The sequence below is a fragment of the Phocoena phocoena genome, chromosome 20, assembly GCF_963924675.1.
Source record: "Phocoena phocoena chromosome 20, mPhoPho1.1, whole genome shotgun sequence".
Lineage (NCBI taxonomy): Eukaryota > Metazoa > Chordata > Mammalia > Artiodactyla > Phocoenidae > Phocoena > Phocoena phocoena.
The window spans coordinates 25351432-25370935 of record NC_089238.1 but is presented as its reverse complement, the minus strand read 5'-3'; the positions used below and the strand labels follow the sequence as shown (position 1 = coordinate 25370935).

At 56.4% G+C, this 19504-nt stretch overlaps 1 protein-coding gene across 1 annotated transcript in view; it reads left to right on the top strand.

The window, feature by feature from the left end:
- The window catches only part of ZNF423 (zinc finger protein 423), a 327693-nt gene that overhangs the window by 189445 nt on the left and 118744 nt on the right, over positions 1 to 19504 (top strand). The window contains exons 4-5 of the mRNA XM_065898763.1: positions 681 to 3895; positions 10771 to 10855. Coding sequence (XP_065754835.1) covers positions 681 to 3895; positions 10771 to 10855 — 3300 coding nt within the window. The remainder of the gene's footprint in view (positions 1 to 680; positions 3896 to 10770; positions 10856 to 19504) is intronic.

The window sequence follows — 19504 nt, the reverse complement described above, 5'->3', positions numbered from 1 at the left end:
AAGTGCCCCTCATTTACGCCCGTGTGTGCTCTCGGGGCTGACACCATGTGCCTGTGACTTCCGCCTCATATGTCTGTGTGTACCTGCAGCAGCAGTTCCAGCTTTATCAGTCCCCCCTTCCCCACGGAATGTGGTGTGGCCGAATTCATTAAAATGCATTTTATTTTCTTGCAGAGTTTTGCTTACGTCCCATTGCACCAGTGGGATTTCCCCCACAGACTAGGGGTTGGAGGGGGAGTCAACCCCTGTGTCTTGATCAAGTGATGGGACTTACCTCCTTTGGGCCTATGGGACTGATGGTCTCTGAGGACATTTCAGGTGACTTTTTTCCCAGGCTGCATCCCCCCCCCCCCCACTCCCCATCAGGGAAGTGACTGAGACCTCACCTCCTGTTGGGGGGGCTGGGTGCTGCATCCAGTGAGGTCCAGGAAGGTGTTGCCCAGGGGAGAGGCACGTCCCCTGCTTATCCTGCCACCCTTCTTCCACCCTCTCTGCAGACTGGAAGGCCCGCGTGTCCACTTGTTTCCGGCCCCCCAGACTCCCCCCCCTCCCCGACTCCCCCTGCAGCAGCTGGCCAGCTGCACAGCCTCAGCCCGCGAGCTTTCAAGAAGCTGGCTCTGTCCTTGTCTCTCGCGGCCCTGGGAATTGCCTCTAATCTCTCTTCTGCCTTCCCTCTGCAGATGGTGACGACGACCCACAACTCTCCTGGGTGGCCTCGTCTCCCTCCAGCAAGGATGTTGCGTCCCCCACGCAGATGATCGGAGATGGGTGTGACCTGGGCCTGGGTGAGGAGGAAGGGGGCACGGGCCTGCCGTACCCTTGCCAGTTCTGCGACAAGTCCTTCATCCGCCTGAGCTACTTGAAGAGGCACGAGCAGATCCACAGCGACAAGCTGCCGTTCAAGTGCACCTACTGCAGCCGCCTCTTCAAGCACAAGAGGAGCCGCGACCGGCACATCAAGCTGCACACGGGCGACAAGAAGTACCACTGTCACGAGTGCGAGGCGGCCTTCTCCCGCAGCGACCACCTGAAGATCCACCTGAAGACCCACAGCTCCAGCAAGCCCTTCAAGTGCACCGTGTGCAAGCGCGGCTTCTCCTCCACCAGCTCTCTGCAGAGCCACATGCAGGCCCACAAGAAGAACAAGGAGCACCTGGCCAAGTCGGAGAAGGAGGCCAAGAAGGACGACTTCATGTGCGACTACTGCGAGGACACCTTCAGCCAGACCGAGGAGCTGGAGAAGCACGTGCTCACCCGCCACCCCCAGCTCTCCGAGAAGGCCGACCTGCAGTGCATCCACTGCCCCGAGGTCTTCGTCGACGAGAACGCGCTGCTTGCCCACATCCACCAAGCCCACGCCAACCAGAAACACAAGTGCCCCATGTGCCCCGAGCAGTTCTCCTCGGTGGAGGGCGTCTACTGCCACCTGGACAGCCACCGGCAGCCCGACTCCAGCAACCACAGCGTCAGCCCCGACCCCGTGCTGGGCAGCGTGGCCTCCATGAGCAGCGCCACTCCAGACTCCAGCGCCTCCGTGGAGCGAGGCTCCACGCCGGACTCCACCCTGAAGCCACTGCGGGGCCAGAAGAAGATGCGGGATGACGGGCAGGGCTGGTCCAAGGTGGTCTACAGCTGCCCCTATTGCTCCAAGCGGGACTTTAACAGCCTGGCCGTGCTGGAGATCCACCTGAAGACCATCCACGCGGATAAGCCACAGCAGAGCCACACGTGTCAGATCTGCCTAGACTCCATGCCCACCCTCTACAACCTCAATGAGCACGTCCGCAAGCTGCACAAGAACCACGCCTACCCCGTGATGCAGTTCAGTAACATCTCCGCCTTCCACTGCAACTACTGCCCCGAGATGTTTGCCGACATCAACAGCCTGCAGGAGCACATCCGCGTCTCCCACTGCGGCCCCAACTCCAACCCGCCCGACGGCAGTAACGCCTTCTTCTGCAACCAGTGCTCCATGGGATTCCTGACCGAGTCCTCCCTCACCGAGCACATCCAGCAGGCCCACTGCAGCGTCGGCAGCGCCAAGCTGGAGTCCCCGGTCGTGCAGCCTGCGCAGTCCTTCATGGAGGTCTATTCCTGCCCCTACTGCACCAACTCGCCCATCTTCGGCTCCATCCTGAAGCTCACCAAGCACATCAAGGAGAACCACAAGAACATCCCGCTGGCCCACAGCAAGAAGTCCAAGGCGGAGCAGAGCCCGGTCTCATCTGACGTGGAGGTGTCATCCCCGAAGCGGCAGCGGCTTTCGGTGAGCGCCAACTCCATCTCCAACGGCGAGTATCCCTGTAATCAGTGCGACCTCAAGTTCTCCAACTTCGAGAGCTTCCAGACCCACCTGAAGCTGCACCTGGAGCTGCTGCTGCGCAAGCAGGCGTGCCCCCAGTGCAAGGAGGACTTCGACTCCCAGGAATCCCTCCTGCAGCACCTGACGGTGCACTACATGACCACGTCGACCCACTACGTGTGCGAGAGCTGCGACAAGCAGTTCTCCTCGGTGGACGACCTGCAGAAGCACCTGCTGGACATGCACACCTTCGTGCTCTACCACTGCACCCTGTGTCAGGAGGTCTTTGACTCCAAGGTGTCCATCCAGGTGCACCTGGCGGTGAAGCACAGCAACGAGAAGAAGATGTACCGCTGCACGGCCTGCAACTGGGACTTCCGCAAGGAGGCCGACCTGCAGGTGCACGTCAAACACAGCCACCTGGGCAACCCGGCCAAGGCACACAAGTGCATCTTCTGCGGGGAGACCTTCAGCACCGAGGTGGAGCTGCAGTGCCACATCACCACGCACAGCAAGAAGTACAACTGCAAGTTCTGCAGCAAGGCCTTCCACGCCATCATCCTGCTGGAGAAGCACCTGCGGGAGAAGCACTGCGTGTTTGACGCGGCCACCGAGAACGGCACGGCCAACGGGGTGCCCCCGGCTACCGCCAAGAAGGCCGAGCCGGCCGACCTGCAGGGCATGCTGCTGAAGAACCCCGAGGCGCCCAACAGCCACGAGGCGAGCGAGGACGACGTGGACGCGTCAGAACCCATGTACGGCTGCGACATCTGCGGGGCGGCCTACACCATGGAGGTGCTGCTGCAGAACCACAGGCTGCGGGACCACAACATCCGGCCGGGCGAGGACGACGGCTCCCGGAAGAAGGCCGAGTTCATCAAGGGCAGCCACAAGTGCAACGTGTGCTCACGGACTTTCTTCTCGGAGAATGGCCTCCGGGAGCACCTGCAGACGCACCGGGGCCCCGCCAAGCACTACATGTGCCCCATCTGTGGCGAGCGCTTCCCCTCGCTGCTGACGCTCACTGAGCACAAGGTGACCCACAGCAAGAGCCTGGACACGGGCACCTGCCGCATCTGCAAGATGCCCCTGCAGAGCGAGGAGGAGTTCATCGAGCACTGCCAGATGCACCCCGACCTGCGCAACTCCCTCACAGGCTTCCGCTGTGTGGTCTGCATGCAGACGGTCACCTCCACGCTCGAGCTCAAGATCCATGGCACCTTCCACATGCAGAAGCTGGCGGGCAGCTCGGCTGCGTCCTCCCCCAACGGCCAGGGGCTGCAGAAGCTGTACAAGTGTGCCCTGTGCCTCAAAGAATTTCGCAGCAAGCAGGACCTGGTGAAGCTCGACGTCAACGGGCTCCCCTATGGCCTCTGCGCCGGCTGCATGGCCCGCAGCTCCAACGGACAGGTGGGTGGCCTGGCCCCGCCCGAGCCTGCTGACCGGCCCTGCGCCGGCCTCCGCTGCCCCGAGTGCAGCGTCAAGTTCGAGAGTGCCGAGGACCTGGAGAGCCACATGCAGGTGGACCACCGTGACCTCACTCCAGAGACCAGTGGGCCCCGGAAAGGTGCCCAGACGTCGCCAGTGCCCCGGGTAAGTGCAGCCCGCCCGAGCCTGGACCTTGCTCCTTGGGGCTCCGCTCATGCCCAGAGGAGCCCCCGTGCTGAGCTCTGTGTTGCCCGGTGGCGTTCCCTCTAGGAGCCCAGAGAAGCAGCGCCGTTGTACAGTGGTTAAGCACGTCTGATCGCAGTAGGCTCTGAGTTCGAACCCCAGTGTCACCATGCCCCTTCCTGTGTGACATGGCATTTACCTTCCTGGGCCTCATTTGCCAAGGGCTCGTCTGTAAAATGGGAATAATAATTGTCTCGACTTCACAGAATCGTTCTGAGGGGCCCGTGGCGTAATGTAGATAAAAGGCTGATGCGGTGAGCGCTTCCTCAGGGTTCGTGGTCGTCTTGGTCATTGATCGCGGAGTGGACTTATTCACACACTTATTGGGTCTTCTTGGGCAAGTGACTCTGTTCTTTAGGCTTTAGATTTAGGAATCCTTTGACAATTTATGGAGATAATGTACACATAAAGGGCCTGGAACCTGGCACTTAGGGCCCAGTCACGCTAGCAGTTATCACCAGCTGATGCTGGTACCATCAACGGTGTCACTGTAGTCAGTGCAGTCGCTGGTACGTGGAAGGCCCTAGGAGTGTTTCCAGTTACTGTTGTCGTTAATGACTGACTGATGATTGATCAAAACTGTCCTGTGCACCCTTTATTTTGGGGGTGCCTGGCAGCTAAGGAGAGTCAGAAGCGGTCCCTGCCTTGGGGGCTACCAGGTCAGGGGGAGCCGCAGGCCCATAACCAGTGGGTTTTGATGAGGCAGGGGAAGTCTGAGCTACTGGAGGGTCCACGTGGGCCCTGGGAATGGTGACCAAGGGGCACCTGCCGGTGGGCCTGGAGGCTGCATGACCCTCAGGTGTCAGAACGGGCCCGGGGGCTCCCATCAAGTCTGTGTTGTCTGTTTCCAGACCGAGGCGATGCCAAGCAGATCTCGGGGGTATCTTTCCCTGGAGGGCCACTGCTGGTACCACTGGCAGGGGGGCAGGATGTGGGCAAGGGCCACCTGCCACAGGTTCCTGCTGGAAGACAGGGATGTCTGCTGAGGGTGTTTCACTGTGGGATCAGAACTGGGGCCCGGAACTCCAGGATTTTGAGGGGGGGAGAGAGTGAGAGAGAAGGATGGCGGGAGAGGCTGAAGGGAGAATCTGCAGTGGGGGCCCCGAAGGGGTCTCCTGGCCAGCTCCCCACAGAGGCCAGCGAGCCAGAGGCCCTGACCAAGATCACCCAGCTGCAGAGGGAAACGTCTGACTGAGGATAGAGCTGTGTGTCCAGCTGGGGCCTGAGGCCTCTCCTCAAAGCCCCGTCTGTAGCAGAGAGCTCCTTTTAGAGGTGATTGATGGGTTGATTAAATTTGTCCTGAGCGCCCATTATTTCTGCTGTGTCTGGCAGCCAAGGAGAGTCAGAAATGGACCCCTTTCTTAAGGCCTTATGACTGAGCAAAGCCTTCTAGGTAAGGGTCCAGCGGTCACCCTTCAGAGGTCCTGAGCACAGTACGGTCACGGCTGCCCAGCTCTGTCCCCCTGAGCCTCAGCTTGCTGCCAGCCAGTGTGGGTGGATTGGGGAGGATTTGGGCCCTGGAGTCAGATGGCCTGCGTTAAAATCTCCCCCTTCCGGTACCCACTTATGATTTGACCTCTCTGGGCTTCGGTCCTCACCTGTAAAGCCAGAGGATAATAATAGTACCACTAGTCATAGCAATTGCAATAGTGTCTACGTCCAAAGGTGGCACACCTGGGAGGGACCGGGGGGTCGATCTGCTTTTCTAACCAGGCTCTGCTCTGGTTGGCCGGTGTGTGTTCCTGCTCAGTTGTCAAATACTGTGACTGTCTCCCTGCTGACCTCAGTGTTTTGCCCTGAGGATTAAATGAGTAAAGACGTGCTGGGCACGTAGCAACCATCACTTGTTATTTTCCCGTTTATAATCGCACCTCACATTTATTGAGGGATAAGGATGTACCAGGCACATCCAGGCACTTTCTATCTGTTTAATCCTTACAACACTCACTTTACAGATGAGGAAAAGGAGGCAAGGAGCAATTAGGTAGTTTGCTGTGAGCCCCGCAGTTTAAAGAAGCAGAGAAGGGATTAGAACCCAGGTGGTGCCCCAGCCCGAGCTCTTGACCAGCCCTTCGGCCAGCACCTCTGGAGCCCATCCTAGTTGCAAGGATGGGGTCCAGGGTGGTCAGCCCGGTGCTCATGCGGTGGGACAGTGTGGCACGGCAGGGCCCCTGCATACCCTTCTCCCAGGTGCGCTCCAGCCCCATCCCTGCCCACGCTGGGGCTCCTGCTGGCCATGGGGCTGCTTCTAGCGTCCCCAGAGCCCTTGGCTATTGAAGGCTGGATCCTGTATCAAGTACTACTTCGTAAAACCCCTACTGTGTGGGCACCCACTCTTATATTGTTTCCATGGCAACACCCTGGACCTTTGCCGTGACCTTGGCTTTGGTACAGAGGGGGCCCAGACTCAGAAAGGTGGAGCCACGTACCCGAGGATGCACAGCTGTGCGTGGGAGTGCGGAACTACGAACCCGAGGGGGCTTGTTTTCTGGGAGCCTGGAAGGCCTTCCTCTCCCTGTTCCTGGTCTTGTGAGAGAGAAGGGAGCTGGAACTCACGTCTAGAGGCCTGGGCAGATGGGCCATTTGCAGAAAGGAGCTAGACAAAGCCCGGGTACCTCCCCCGCGGAGGCACAGCCTCTGGGGCCTCGCCCCCTGCCTGGGCACGCCTTGGGGCAGGGGCCCAGCTGTCTGTTCGCCCACCCCTCCCTCCCCCAGGGCTCACGCATACGAGAGCAGACTCTGGGGGCTGCACAGGGGCTTGGGGGCTGGCAGGCTGGGACCCTCGGGAGTGTATCCATAGCAACCAGCTCTCTGAGGACTGTGTTCCCATGGGGCCGAGGCTGCTGTTGGCTGGAGCGAAGCGGTGAGGTTTCCGCCTCCCCCTCTGTTGACGGGTAATAACAACATCACCCCAATTCCAGCCCCTTGTGGGCAGACCCTGGCCCTCATCGACTCACCAGATTACCACGGTGCCCCGTCCGGCGTGGGGTGGGGAGGTAGACTGGGTGCTTTCACACTCCATCTTCCTGCAGGGTAAACAGACTGCCAGGTTCACGGGCTTGTTCAGGTGACAGCTTTCCGTCACCCAGAGCAGGGCTGTGTGGGGTGGTCTTGGCGTGGAGCCAAGAACAGCAGCTCAGACAGTGGCTCTGGTGGGCGCCTGCCTGGGGTCCAGTCCCAGCTCTCCTGATCACCGGCGCTACGCTTTGACCAAATGATTTAGCCCCTTGACACTCCACTTTCTCCATCCCTAAAGTGGAGCTTGCAGAGTCATTGTGAGTATTCAGAAGAGATAGTGCCTCCACATAGTAGGCTCATAGTAGGTGCTCAGTAAATGTGGGTTGCGATCACGATCATGGGAATTCAGCGGCAGTGGCTGTCTTTCCCCTGTTCTTCCCTTTCCCTCTCCACATCCTCAAGCATGTTCTCTTCCTGCCCCGGGACCCTCTGGGGTTGCTCGGGCCACACTGGCGAAGGCAGCCCTGGCTTAGGTGCCAGGGTTCAGCTTTGGCTCTCCTGGGCTGGGCCCCGGGGAAGGCGCTTATGCAGAGGAGGTGCTTTGAATGCCAAGTTCTAGTTTTCTGTGATCACGTCTCCTAGCGGGGGCTGAACCTGCAGAGGAGGATGGGGTCTTTGGGGGATAGCAAGAGGGAGATGGACCCAGAGGAGGTGTTGAGGTGCGGATGGGGGGCAGCAGGAGGTAGACGGAGTGAGAGTCCTCGCCTGTTCTCCCCGTGCTGTGTTCCACAGCCTGGCCTGGGTGCCTGCTCCTGCAGACCCTGGGCATCCCTGGTCTCACATGCAAGGCCCAAAGGGCCATCTTTGGGTGCGGGCATATGGGTATACATGTGCCTTAGTGAGTGTTGGTGCTGGTGAACCTGTGTGTGTGCACGCCCGACTGTGAATGTGCTTGTGTATACCTATGAGTCTACATGTGTGTCCACAAGGGTCAGTGCACACCCTTGTGCCATAAGCTGCTTGTGCATCCGTGGGTGCATTGGGGAGCGATGGGTGTGACGGCTGTCAGGGTTCCAGGGAGAGGACTGAAAGCGTGTGTGTTACTGGGGATGCTCCGTGAACTCGTGGTCCATGAGGATGTCTCCAATTCTCTGGGGGTGTCGCACTTACGTGTCTGTGTTACAGGGAGCAAGTGGGTTGTTGTGTGTAGGGGTTGTGGGTGTGTGTGAGGGTCTTGCGTGTTGGTGGTGAGTTGGGGCGAGGTATGTAGGATGTTTGCAAGTCTGTGTGTATATCCTCACATGCGTGTCCATGCCTGCGCATACGTGCTCTGTGTGTGCGTGTGAACACCCAGGCTCTTTGGTCAGCAGCTCCTGTGACCACTCCCCTGGGATTCCCCGGGAGCCTGTTGCCCCACGAGGCAGGGCCCAGTCCTCTTCCTGCCACTGAGGGGGGACATTTGGGTGTATGCTGTCGTCCTGTCTAGGCAGGCTCCTGGTGATTTATCTTTCAAGCACAGTGAACCTACTTCATTCATCTGCCCCGCGGAGGAATAGCACTTGGATCATGAACTGCCCCCCCACCCCCGCACTGGTCTGGACTAGCCGTGGCCGTGGCCTTGGCCGTGGCCTCTAGAGACTTCCAGCCAAGGAGGTGGGGGGCACAGTCTCCCTTGTCCAGCAGGCTCCTCTGGGCTTCCTCCGCGTGGAGCTTCCTGGGGCGTGCTTCATTCTTGCCTTGACCATTCACTCATTCATTCATTCAGTCATCCATTTAAGCATCAAGGACTCAGACTTGCCAGGCAGAGTGGGTGAGGGACACGTGTGAGAGGGAATGAATGATTTTGATGGTGGAGAAGCCCAGGGTCCATGTGCTCCATGAGCACAGACGAGGAGCTGAGCCGAGGCTTTGCGACTGTGCCCCTCAGAAGACTTCAGTCCCTGCTGTCTCTTCTGGCCTGAAATCTCCTCTGCCTGTTGTGAGGCTCCCCTGTTCTGTTCCCCGAGACTCACCCATTATTCCCGGGTGTTTCCGTGCTGAATGCCTGCTTCCGGACCCAACGCTGTGGCTGTTCTGGGGACATACTGAACGCCCAGGTCTCCCGAAGCTCTGGGAGCAAGGCCCTCTGGTCTTATCAGTACGGGCCCTGGAGCCCCAGCGGGGACCCTGCCTGGAGCCCGGAGCTCCCAGCACCAGCTGGTCCAGTTGTTTCTCCATTCCTTTATTCAACAGTCTCTCAGCAGCAGTAGGAGTCATGATGGAAGTTCACTGCTTATTAGACACTCGCTCTGGGCTGGGCCCTGTGTTGGGTGGTGGGGATCCAGGATCCCTAGTCACCGTGGGATGACTTCTCTTTGTCCCTTCTGCCCTCATAGAGGGCGTGGCGCGTGTTATTTCACAACTCTGCTCATTTGTTCCACAAACGCTTCCTAAGCACGCAGTCCTTTCTGGGACCCCACAGGTGGACAGAACGCGTCCTGGCCCTCTGGGTGCTCACACTCCAGTGCGAGCAAACAAATCAATTGGCCACGACAAAATCGTATGCGGAGCAACTAGGTGCTTCCAGCATAAGCTCAGGGGCCTGGGCAGATCCTGAACTCACTCTGGGGTGGGAAGAAAAGGCTTCTCAGAAGAGGTGCCATTTGAACAGAGTCCTCAAGGATGGAGAGGGTATTCCAGGTGGAGGAAACGGCATAGACAAAGGCCCGGAGGTGAGAGCAGGCCCTTCAGAAGAACTGCAGGTTCGGGTGGGGCTCAGGTGGGGCTGCGACAGCTGAGCCCTCTGGTGGTTCGTCCTGGCTGCATCGTCGAGGGCTGGGTCTCAGTGCTCAGCCAAGAAATCCAGAGTCTTGCCCTGTTTTCCGGAGGTCGAGGGAGGCCCCATCATCCCAGGACCCAAAGTAGTCTTCAAAAAACTTAGATACTTTGAATTCCCATACCACCCCTCCCTCTTCATAAAAACGCACAGCCACAGCCCTTCCCCCACTCAGGCAACACACCTGTCCACAGTGGGCTGGTTTCACACTGAAGCTCCACTCTTTGGAACCAGTCTTCGAGAAGCTTTGAAACTTTTCATGTTCTCCATTTTTCTGCCCCCCTCCCCACCAAAGCAGTTGGTAATAGCTCCCCGTGTGTGGAAGCCAGCTGTAGGATCACCCGGGGCCTTGTGTGTCTAGGGCAGGTGAGGAATTCTTCATTCACCCCTGAGTGTCAGAGCTGATGGAAGCAGTCTCCCCTGCTTGGCCACTTGGTTCTTAGGGTAGGTAAATAGATGGGAGAGTAGTTGGATGGGTGCAAAGAGAGATGAATGGATGGATGGATGGATGGATGGATGGATGATCAGATGGTTGGATGGATGGGTGGCTAGATGAATGAATGGGTATGTGTGTGTGTGTGTGTGTGTGTGTTTAGATGGGTGGATGGGTAGGCAGGGGGTAGGTAGACAGTGATGGGTAGACAGATGGATGAACAGACGGATGGATGGATGAGTGGATGCAGCAGGCATAGATGGGTGGAAGATGGGTAGATGGATCTGCGCATACCCCAAGCAGAACAGCCTGCCTCAGCTTCCTTTCTGTGGTTCTGCCGTGTGCCCTCACCTTGGGATGGGGCAGCGTCGAGCCGAGGAGCAGCTCCCTGGCAGTGGAGCCTGTCCCCTCGTCCCCAGGCTGAATCTGAGCTGGATGCAGAGGCAGGTGGGAAGAGAATGGCCTGGAGAGAACTGGGAGCGGATCAGAGCCGTTCTGGGAAGTCTTGAGCCGTGGCCTCCAGGAACTTTTGCTTTCTGCTCTGTTCCGCAGCCTGGCTGTCTAATTCCTTTCCTTTTGGTTTCCAAACAGAAGAAGACGTACCAGTGCATCAAGTGTCAGATGACCTTCGAGAACGAGAGAGAGATCCAAATCCACGTTGCCAACCACATGATTGGTAAGCATGCGTTTCCTCCCACCTGTGCTGCGGCCGCTCCTCGGGGTTGAAATGTTTGGTTCCAATCATCATTTCACTGGCTTGTAGCCCAAAGGATAGAGTCACTGCTGCTGTCTCTGCGACATTTCAAATGGGACTAAAAACGTGAGAACTGGAGCACTTTCTCCACCCGAACCTTCTTTTCGCGTGGCTCCACTCCCATTGCAGTCCAACTTTTGACAGTCTCTTCCATTTCCCAGCATAAATTTCCCTCCATTTCTGAAATGAAGTGCTTTCCAGTTGTCAAGCACTCAGGGGCAATCACGCTTCAATTTCGTATGTCATGGCATCAAATAGATTTAACTGCTCACGTTTCCCCACTAAACGTGGGGAATTCCTCAGGCACATTGTCAAAACAGAATGCTTACAGACTTATTCCGCTGCTTTTCCCATTCCTCTTCAAGCGGTCTTGGACTTTGGGAAATTCAGCCTTTAAAGAAGGGAGCTTTCCAAGTCCCATCGTGTTCCCACTTGGCCCGAGGGATGGAGGGAAGCCTTGAGGTCTTACTTGCCTTCTGTGGGTGGCTGTGGTCTCCCTGGTGGCTAGGGAGGCCCTTGCTACAAGAGAGGGCACAGTGGATTTCTGGTGGCATGGGGCTAGCCCAGGGGGTGGGTTTGGCAGTGAGGGCCTCGAGAACTTCTGGAATCTTGGTGCCCTGGGTCTTTGGCGGAAGCGTGATCACCTTCTCCAAGACTCCCGCAGTCTGAGCGATGAAAGATCAGGCCTGGGTTGAGCATCCCGACCCTGACCTTCTCTCCATTTTTCTGCCTCTCATATGTTCTCATTAGGGTCTTGGCAACAGCCACGCCAACAGAGTGCCGTTCCACAAAACCCTTGACTGCGTACATTAAAAAAAGGTCCACTGAAACGTCCACCTCAGTGGATCCTCACGCACTGAGCACACTTGGGTAACCAACACCCAGGTGAAGAAGCAGACCATTCCTGCATCCCAGACACCCCCTCGGCCCCCCCCAGCCCCTTCCCCCACCAACGAAAGGGCCTCAGCGTCGCGATGCTGACACCGTAGGTGACTTGTGGTCGTTTTGCGTTTCATGTCAACGAGATCACACCGTCTCCGCTCACTTGCGTCTGGTGTCTTTCGCTTGTTCGTTTTAGCGCCTGTGGTTGGGCATGGCCCCTTCTCACGGGTGTATGACACATCACCGTCTATCAGTTCTTGATACACATACTGATGGGCGTCTGGGTAGTTTCCTTTGTGGCATTGTTTCAAATACTGTGTTGCTGCGACCATTCTTGTATGGGTCGTTGGTGGACGCGCACATGGGGTTTTAATGGGAATGTCTCTCCGACTGCAATTGGTGGGTCATAGGATGCGAGCAGGCTCCCCTTCAGTAGATACAGACGAATACACTTCCAAAGCGGTCGGTTGTATGAAGTCTCCCTCCCGCCTCAGCCTGTGAGAGTTGTTCCACATCTGTGCCATCATCCACATTGTACACGATAAGGCCCTTCTTCAGTGGAGCTGCGCTCAGGGTGGCTGCGGTCCCCTGGTCCCCGCCAGCTGCTGCTCGGTGAGTTTGGGTACCTAGCGTCCCAGTGACTTCGGGGCAGGTCCCCTGAAGGCGCTGAGCACAACTGGGTGCCTGGTGGGGCTCCCTCAATGACGAGGGGATGTGAGAAGCACGGGAGGGGCAGGGGACCCTGGGAATTCAGCCCGACGGGAAGACTGGTGACTTTTTAGTTCCTTCTGTGTGAGAGGCCCCCGCTGAAGTAGAAGAAGGAAACTACTCTGTCCGTCACTGGCTGCTGAGCGCGCTTTCACGGCAGTGTCAGGGAGGTGAAGACGAAGATATCTAAAAATGTTTGCCTCTGTAGCAGGTGTTAATGTGCGCTCTTGTTTGTAAGTACGAAGGTCGAGAGGCTGGCTAATTGGACCACGGTGATTTCAAAGGTGTTCCTCCCCGCCTCCTTTCTCCCTTCCACCTTTCCTTTTGCGCAGCACCTGGAAGCTGTGTGTCCACAGGTGGAAGGCGAGGGCTTGCTCTTAACTGGAGTGGTGGAAGATGTGAAAGGAGGATTTGACTGGCACTTGGGTCGCTGTGTGAGCAGAGGGTGGGGCTCCTGCAAGAAGTCCCGGCTGGTGGCTGGAAAGGGCCCCTCACCAGGCTCGCTCGGCAGTGCTGTGAGCTGGCCTGTTCTCAGGATGCGCGGGGTATGGGGACCTGGAGAGCAGGCAGCAAGGAGCTGTTGGTCTCAGAGCCTGAGCGTCCAGGCAGGACGTTTATGCTGCTGCACGAGGTCTCACACGCAGGCCCTTGGCTCGTGGCCATGAGGCACGGGCTAGGGACCTGCTGGAGCTACACCTCTGGTGGCAGGGCTGTATCTCCTCTCACTCTGCCCTGCCCCCCTCACCTGCCCTTCCTTCCCTCACCTCATCACCTCCATCAACCAAAGAACGTTGAGCATGTGCTGCGTGTAGAGACCTGGGGTGGTCCCTGTGGGTGATAGAGGGTGGAGGGGACACGGCCCCTGCCCTCAGAGACCTCACAGCATCCCGCAGAAGACAGCACAGCACCACTCTGCAGTGGAGGGAGGTCACACTGGGTGAGGATGCCAACAGCTGCCGTGGACTGAGCCCCACCGCAGGCCGGGTACGTATGTAGCTTCTAGTTCTCCACCTCACAGAGGAGGTTTAATGACTTACCCAAGTTCTTCCAGCCAGGAAATAGCAGAGCCAGGGTCTGAATAAAAACCAGACTCCCTCCACTGTGTGTGGCTCCCTCCACAGTGTGTGGCTCCCCTGCCAGGGCCTGTGGTGGAAGAGACCCAGCCCTACCCTCAGGGGTTTCCTGTCCATGGGGGAGGCTGATGGGCGTCCAGTAAGCACAGTGTAGTGAGGTTGATGCTTCCGGAACAGGGACTGCTGGATCCAAATAAGTCCATCAGGAAGGCCTGGGTATTGAAGGGTAAGGAGGCGTTTTCTCTGTGGTTTAGGGCCGTCCCTGGCAAAGGGAGCAGCTTAGCAATGAAGGACAGTTGCTAGAGAACAGGTTCCTCGGAGAGCTGATTGTAAGGAAGAAGCAGGTCCTTGAAGGAGGTGTTGTGGTTAGGCTTAGAAGGTGGAAAGCAGCATCTGTGGGGGGACTGCGGGGTGAGCAAAGCTCAGAGTCAGGGGCAGAGGAGGTGACTGGGGAATGGACGAGCCGGACTTGACTAGGATGGAGGCATCACACGTTGCAATGTCATGGGCAGTGAGGGTGGGGAGGTGGCTTGGGGCTGGACCATGGAGGGCCTTGAAGGCCAGGTTAAGGGATGCGGGTTTGGACCTGATCCTGTAGGCTGGGGTCCAAATCTGGGGGCCCCTTGGTGGGTGTTTTATTTGGTTTCCCTTGAGAAACCAGGAGAGGTGGCAGCCATGGCCCATATTCCCACACAGCACAGTTGATGGGAGCTGGGCAGCAGCTGGAACCACAGGCCCCACCGGTCCCTGTTGTGAGTTGGGGGGATGCTTTGCTCATTTGTGGCCCCTGCCTGGCCCCTGCGGGCACCTGAGTGTACAACCTTGGGCTTACACACTAGGGAGCCATTGAAGGTTTTGGAGCAGAGTATGGCCTGGTTGTAGCTGGGTGCTTTGGGGAGATTAATCTGGGTGCAGTGTTGAGGGGGAAGAAAATGGGATGAGAGGGCACGGTATGGATAACTAAGTGGGAAGGTATCAGAACAAGTTTTAATAGGAATCCTTGAGAAAGTAAGCCAACGAACAGAAAACAATAGTTAAATTCGACAGAAGAAAAGTTATGGATCTGATGAAGATGGTTATCGAATTTAAGATGTCTAGAGACTGGAACTTAATGGAACAATTCTAGGACAGATAATACTTGGGAGAAGTTAATATCTGATGGAATGTTTGCTTTGTTTATTGTCTGTATGCCTTTTAAAAATAAACTCGTTATGCAAAAAAAAAAAAAGCAAAAAAAAAACAGAGACCTGCCCCGTCTGGTCCAGAGGTGAGGGAATGAGGCAGGGAGGGAAGGGAGGAGGGAGGTGATGGAACTTATATTTGGCCTGTGCTGTGTGCCTATTGGCCCTGGTGGCTTGGGGAAGGTGGTGGGAGTGACTGTGGGAGGTGTGAATGGAAGAGAAGCAGGTGCGCGAGCTCTGGCTGGGGGCTGGCGCTGCAGCCCCGGTAGACACTGTCCAGTGTCCCTGTGGACAGCTTCCCCTGCTAAATGGCCCGAGCCCAGAGTGGCTGCCTGGAGCTGGTGGGGGTAAAAGCCCCCCTTAGTGGCACCGAGGGTACTCGGCAGACAGACGTGACGCCGTTCAGCTTGGTGGCGTTCTCATAAACTCGGGGCACTGGGGGTCTGAGGCAGGCCTCCCCAGGCACCTGGACTGTGGGAGCCCACCCCCGGGGGATGCTAAACTGACCTTTTTATAGCGGGGTGGGGGGGTGCCTCATCGTGGCTTTGCAGCCTCCAGACCCCGGGAATTACGATGACTCAGGGACACGTCTCCTTGGAAACATTTTCCCAGCACCCCTCTCCTGGCTGCCACTGGTGAGGGCGTGATTTGGAGCTGATCGAAAGGCAAGGGTCTTTTGAAACCTTTCAGTGGCGGGGTCTCCTTTGAAATCCCCCCTCCCCACAGACAATGAGACCCCCCTTCTCTGGGCTTCCCCCAGCTTTTGAAATGGTTTTAGACACTCCCTCCCTGAGCAGGCACATCAAAAACTTGGAGCAGTCCACAGTTCTGTTCTGTGACCTCCTACGGGGACGACCTGGCTCCACCCAGCTGCCCCTTCCTCACCTCCCCCTGTGCCTCTCTCCCCCGAGATCCACCCCCTGCGCCCCCCCCCCCGACACCCTGGAAAATGGCTCTGCGGGAGGCCCCTGCCTTGGGCTCCCCGGGGCCTGCTGAAGGAGAGCTGAGGAAGGCTTGTGGGGGGCCTGGCCCAGAGACAGAGCCCCCCGATGGCTGGAGGATGAGCGTCTCCCAATGTATGTTGGGCATGTTCTGTACAAGACATGAACAGCCCCCCCCCAGGGCCCTTGGGACCTCAGAGCCCCGGGAAGCTAGTCCGCCTGCTCTCTCCTCATCTCCTCATCCGCTCGCAGACCTCTCCCCTCCCGGTCTCTGTCAGGCCGATGGCTGGACGAGGGGTCTGAGAACTTGTCCTTGAAATAACGAACTTGCTATGACCCAGGTTGGCCCCAAGGGAGTGACTCAGCCTCTGGGCCCTGGTGTCCTAACTCAGGGCTTCACAGGCCCCTGGGGGGAGCCCCGAGGAGGGGCAGAGCTGGGAAGGGACAGTCCTTGGGGGAACTTGTCAGGGACGTTTGCCCTCCGTGTCCTTGGAAAGTGGCTGTGGACCCTCTGGCAGGCAGCCAGGCCAGAGCTGGTCCCGTCCCGGTGGGGCATTAGTCATTCTGAAGATGTTATTTTCTTGGTCACGTCAGCCTCTTTCCCTGGGTGCCTCTTAAGGCCTGGGCTTTGCTGTCGGCAGTGAAGAAATGGGGGGCATTTGGAAGATCAGCCTCTCCCACCTCCTGCTCAGGCCTTTAAAATGCCCCCCATGCTAGGCGGGTGGTCCTTGTCTGTCTTCCTGGTACTGTGGCAGGATGGGCCCTGGTCCACCTAGAGGGGAAGGGTCTGCTCAGGGTGTGTGTGTGTGTGTGTGTGTGTGTGTGTGTGTGTGTGTGTGTGTGTTGGAGAGAGAGGGAGATTTTCTGCCTTCTAAGTTTTTAAGAAGCACATCCCAGGAGACATGTTGAAACCTACCTTTCAGACCAGGTACCCCCTCTTTCTGAGGCTGTTTCTACACCCAGGACCCTTGCTGAAGACCTGGCCTGCAGTATTTTTGGAGAGGAAGGAAGGTCTGGTGTGGAAATCAGTGTTTCGCCCTCACACCAGGGAAATCCAAAACCCTCAAATATGACTGAAGAGAAAAACACGTGAAAAGGAAAAGGAAAAGGAAAAAAAAGGTTCCTGTGTCTTTCTGTTGGGAACACATCTTGCTGAGCAGGGCTGTGCTAGCTCTTTTGTGGTGCTTTTGATTCAGGTAACACCAGACACCCAAAACATCTGTCTAACCTTAATATGTGATAAAACTGTCTCCCTCTGCCCCCAGAGATCACGTTTCAAGTTCTGGGACTGTTCTGTCAGGATAACAAGCTTGTACAGAGAGCCTATCATCTAATTCTTTCTTCTTCTTCTCCCCCTCCCCTCTCCCCTCCTTCTCTTCCTCCTTCTTTATCCCCCAAGTAGGGCACAGTCACTTCCCTCCTTAACAGCCCCCATGGATGAGAGAACTCACTTTCCCTGACTTTGAATCTCATTGGTTGGTTTAAGGAGGCTGTTGATCAAGTACTTTGGTCTATGAAGAATCCATCATTTCTGGATTTTAAAATAGTGGAAATTTTCTCATTTTGATCGATTTCATCCTTTATTTAAGGCCCTCCATAGGTGGGTTTCTTTGAATAGTAACCTCAGTTCAGTAAAAGTGATTGAGATCCTCAGTGAGGAACCGCTAGCCAAGTTGGGAAGGGGGTAACCTGAAAGGGTAAGTTAATATCATGTCGCTAAGTCTAAGATATAGAAGCTCAAAGGACAGGCATGTTGCCCAATCTGGGCATTCCAGGAGAGCTTTCAGGAGGAGGTGACACCTAATCAGGCTCATAGAAGGTGGAAGGTAAGGTGGGAGGGGCCTTCCAGGCAGGGAAAATAGCATAATCCAGTTCATAGAAAAGAGGCCCATGTAGTTTGTGGGGAAATTGTAGACAATTCAGTATCACTACAGAATAAAATTTGAGGCAGGAGTTAGGTGGGTCACAGGAAAGGCTGCAGTAGAGTAGGTGAGAGAAGATGAGGATATTGGTTAGGAGGGTGTGGCTTGGAGAAACACTTGAGAGGCAAAACCAGCAGGATTTGGGAATTGAATGGAAATGGGAAGTAAGAGAAGTTAGGAATGACTCCAAGGTCCCAGGCGACCAGGTTCTGGATGACGGGTAGAAGATGATACCATGCCTGAAGAAGAGCTATTGGGGGTTAGCAAAGAAGATGATGATTCCAGTAAGGATCGTTAACATCTAACAGGACTTACTAAGTATCAGGCCCTGTTGTCAATATCTACATGTGTTATCACATTTAACCCCGTGACAGCTTATGAGAGGGGCATTGTTATTCTCCCCATTTTGTACATGGGGAATTGAGGGGATGTGTCCAATGTCAGTAAGTTGCAGATGGGGGATCTGAACTCAGGCAGTGTGATTTCAGAGCCTGGAATCTTCTTAACTCCTACACCTGGAGGCCCATCACACTTAGTTAGCTTGAGTTTGTTGGCAATTTGGCCTTGCAGGAGCTGCCTGTGGCCTATCTGAATGTTGGTGTCTGGCCAGCAGTTGGCCGCATGGGCGGGGAGCTCAGGAGGAAGGCCTTGGCTGGAGGAGAGGTTTGAAGGCCTCAGCACAGATGGTGAGGCAGCTGGGAGAAGGGAGGGGCATGAGGAACGTGGGGTCATCTATACCCAGACAGCAAAGTGCTTCTGGGCAGCAGTGTGAGGGGCCACAGAGAGGCCCGTGGAGGCAGGCTGAATGGGGTCTGCTGGGCTGTCCTGAGGATGAGCATCGTCAGTGAAATCAGACGGAGGAACAAGTTGAGGAGAGGTGGGGAGACCAGCAGTGTAGACTTGAATTTCCAGGTTCCAGACTGGGAAGGAAGGGCAGAAAACAGGAGCCGAGGGGTCCAAGGGTCAGAGGAAGCTTTTGCATTTTGAAGAGGGAAAGACCAGAGTATGTTTCTAGGCTAAGAGGAGAGAGCCAGCAGGGAGCAGAGAAAAGATGGAGAGGAGATAGCAACGGAGCCAGTCCTGGAGGGTCAGGGCCTGGGGCCTTGGCACCATCTTGATGGGCCAGCCCACAGGCACGGTCTTCTTCACGTGCTCTCCGTGCCGTGGACTTGGAGGCTTGTGTTATTGAGTTGACTTTGTTGGATGCCCTTTATGGTCATTTGGCTGCCAGGGAGCAGCTGACATGTGAGCAGTTTCCCTTGCATCTGCTTCTGGCTGAGCCTCACTGGAGTGACGGCAGAAAACAAGGGCCCTGCAACCCCAGGGCTTGGCCTGCTCTGTCCTGAGCTCCTAGTAGGTGCCAGAGTCTCACACTGGGCTGTGGATGCCTGTCCAGGGCTCCCTTCCTCGCGGGTCCCTGGGCTTCAGTGTGGAGGAAGTGGGAGGCCTCCTCTTCTGACTGCAGATCCCTGCCCTGAAGGAGTCGGGGTGTCACTCACTGGATGCCCCACCTGGTGCAGTTTCCAGCCCATTTCCCTGGGGAAACTGAGGTAGGGAGAAGGGAAGTGATTCCCCAAAGACACACGGTGAGTTGTGAGCCTGGCTTGCAGTAAGAATCCAAGGTTGCTGATGGGAGTGTTTTCTAAACAAAGTCGCTTTATTAGGAAGTTACTGATTTTAGTTTATCCAGAAGATCTTTATTAAGCGCCAATAGTTTGCTCAATCTTTTGTAGATATGAATATTAATTAGAAACGTGCACATGTGTGCACACACACATAGACTGTAGAACCCTACAGTGAATCAGAGTGGTTAAGAGCACTTCCAGCTCATGGTTAACTAAGTTATTTTGCCTTTTGTATGCTT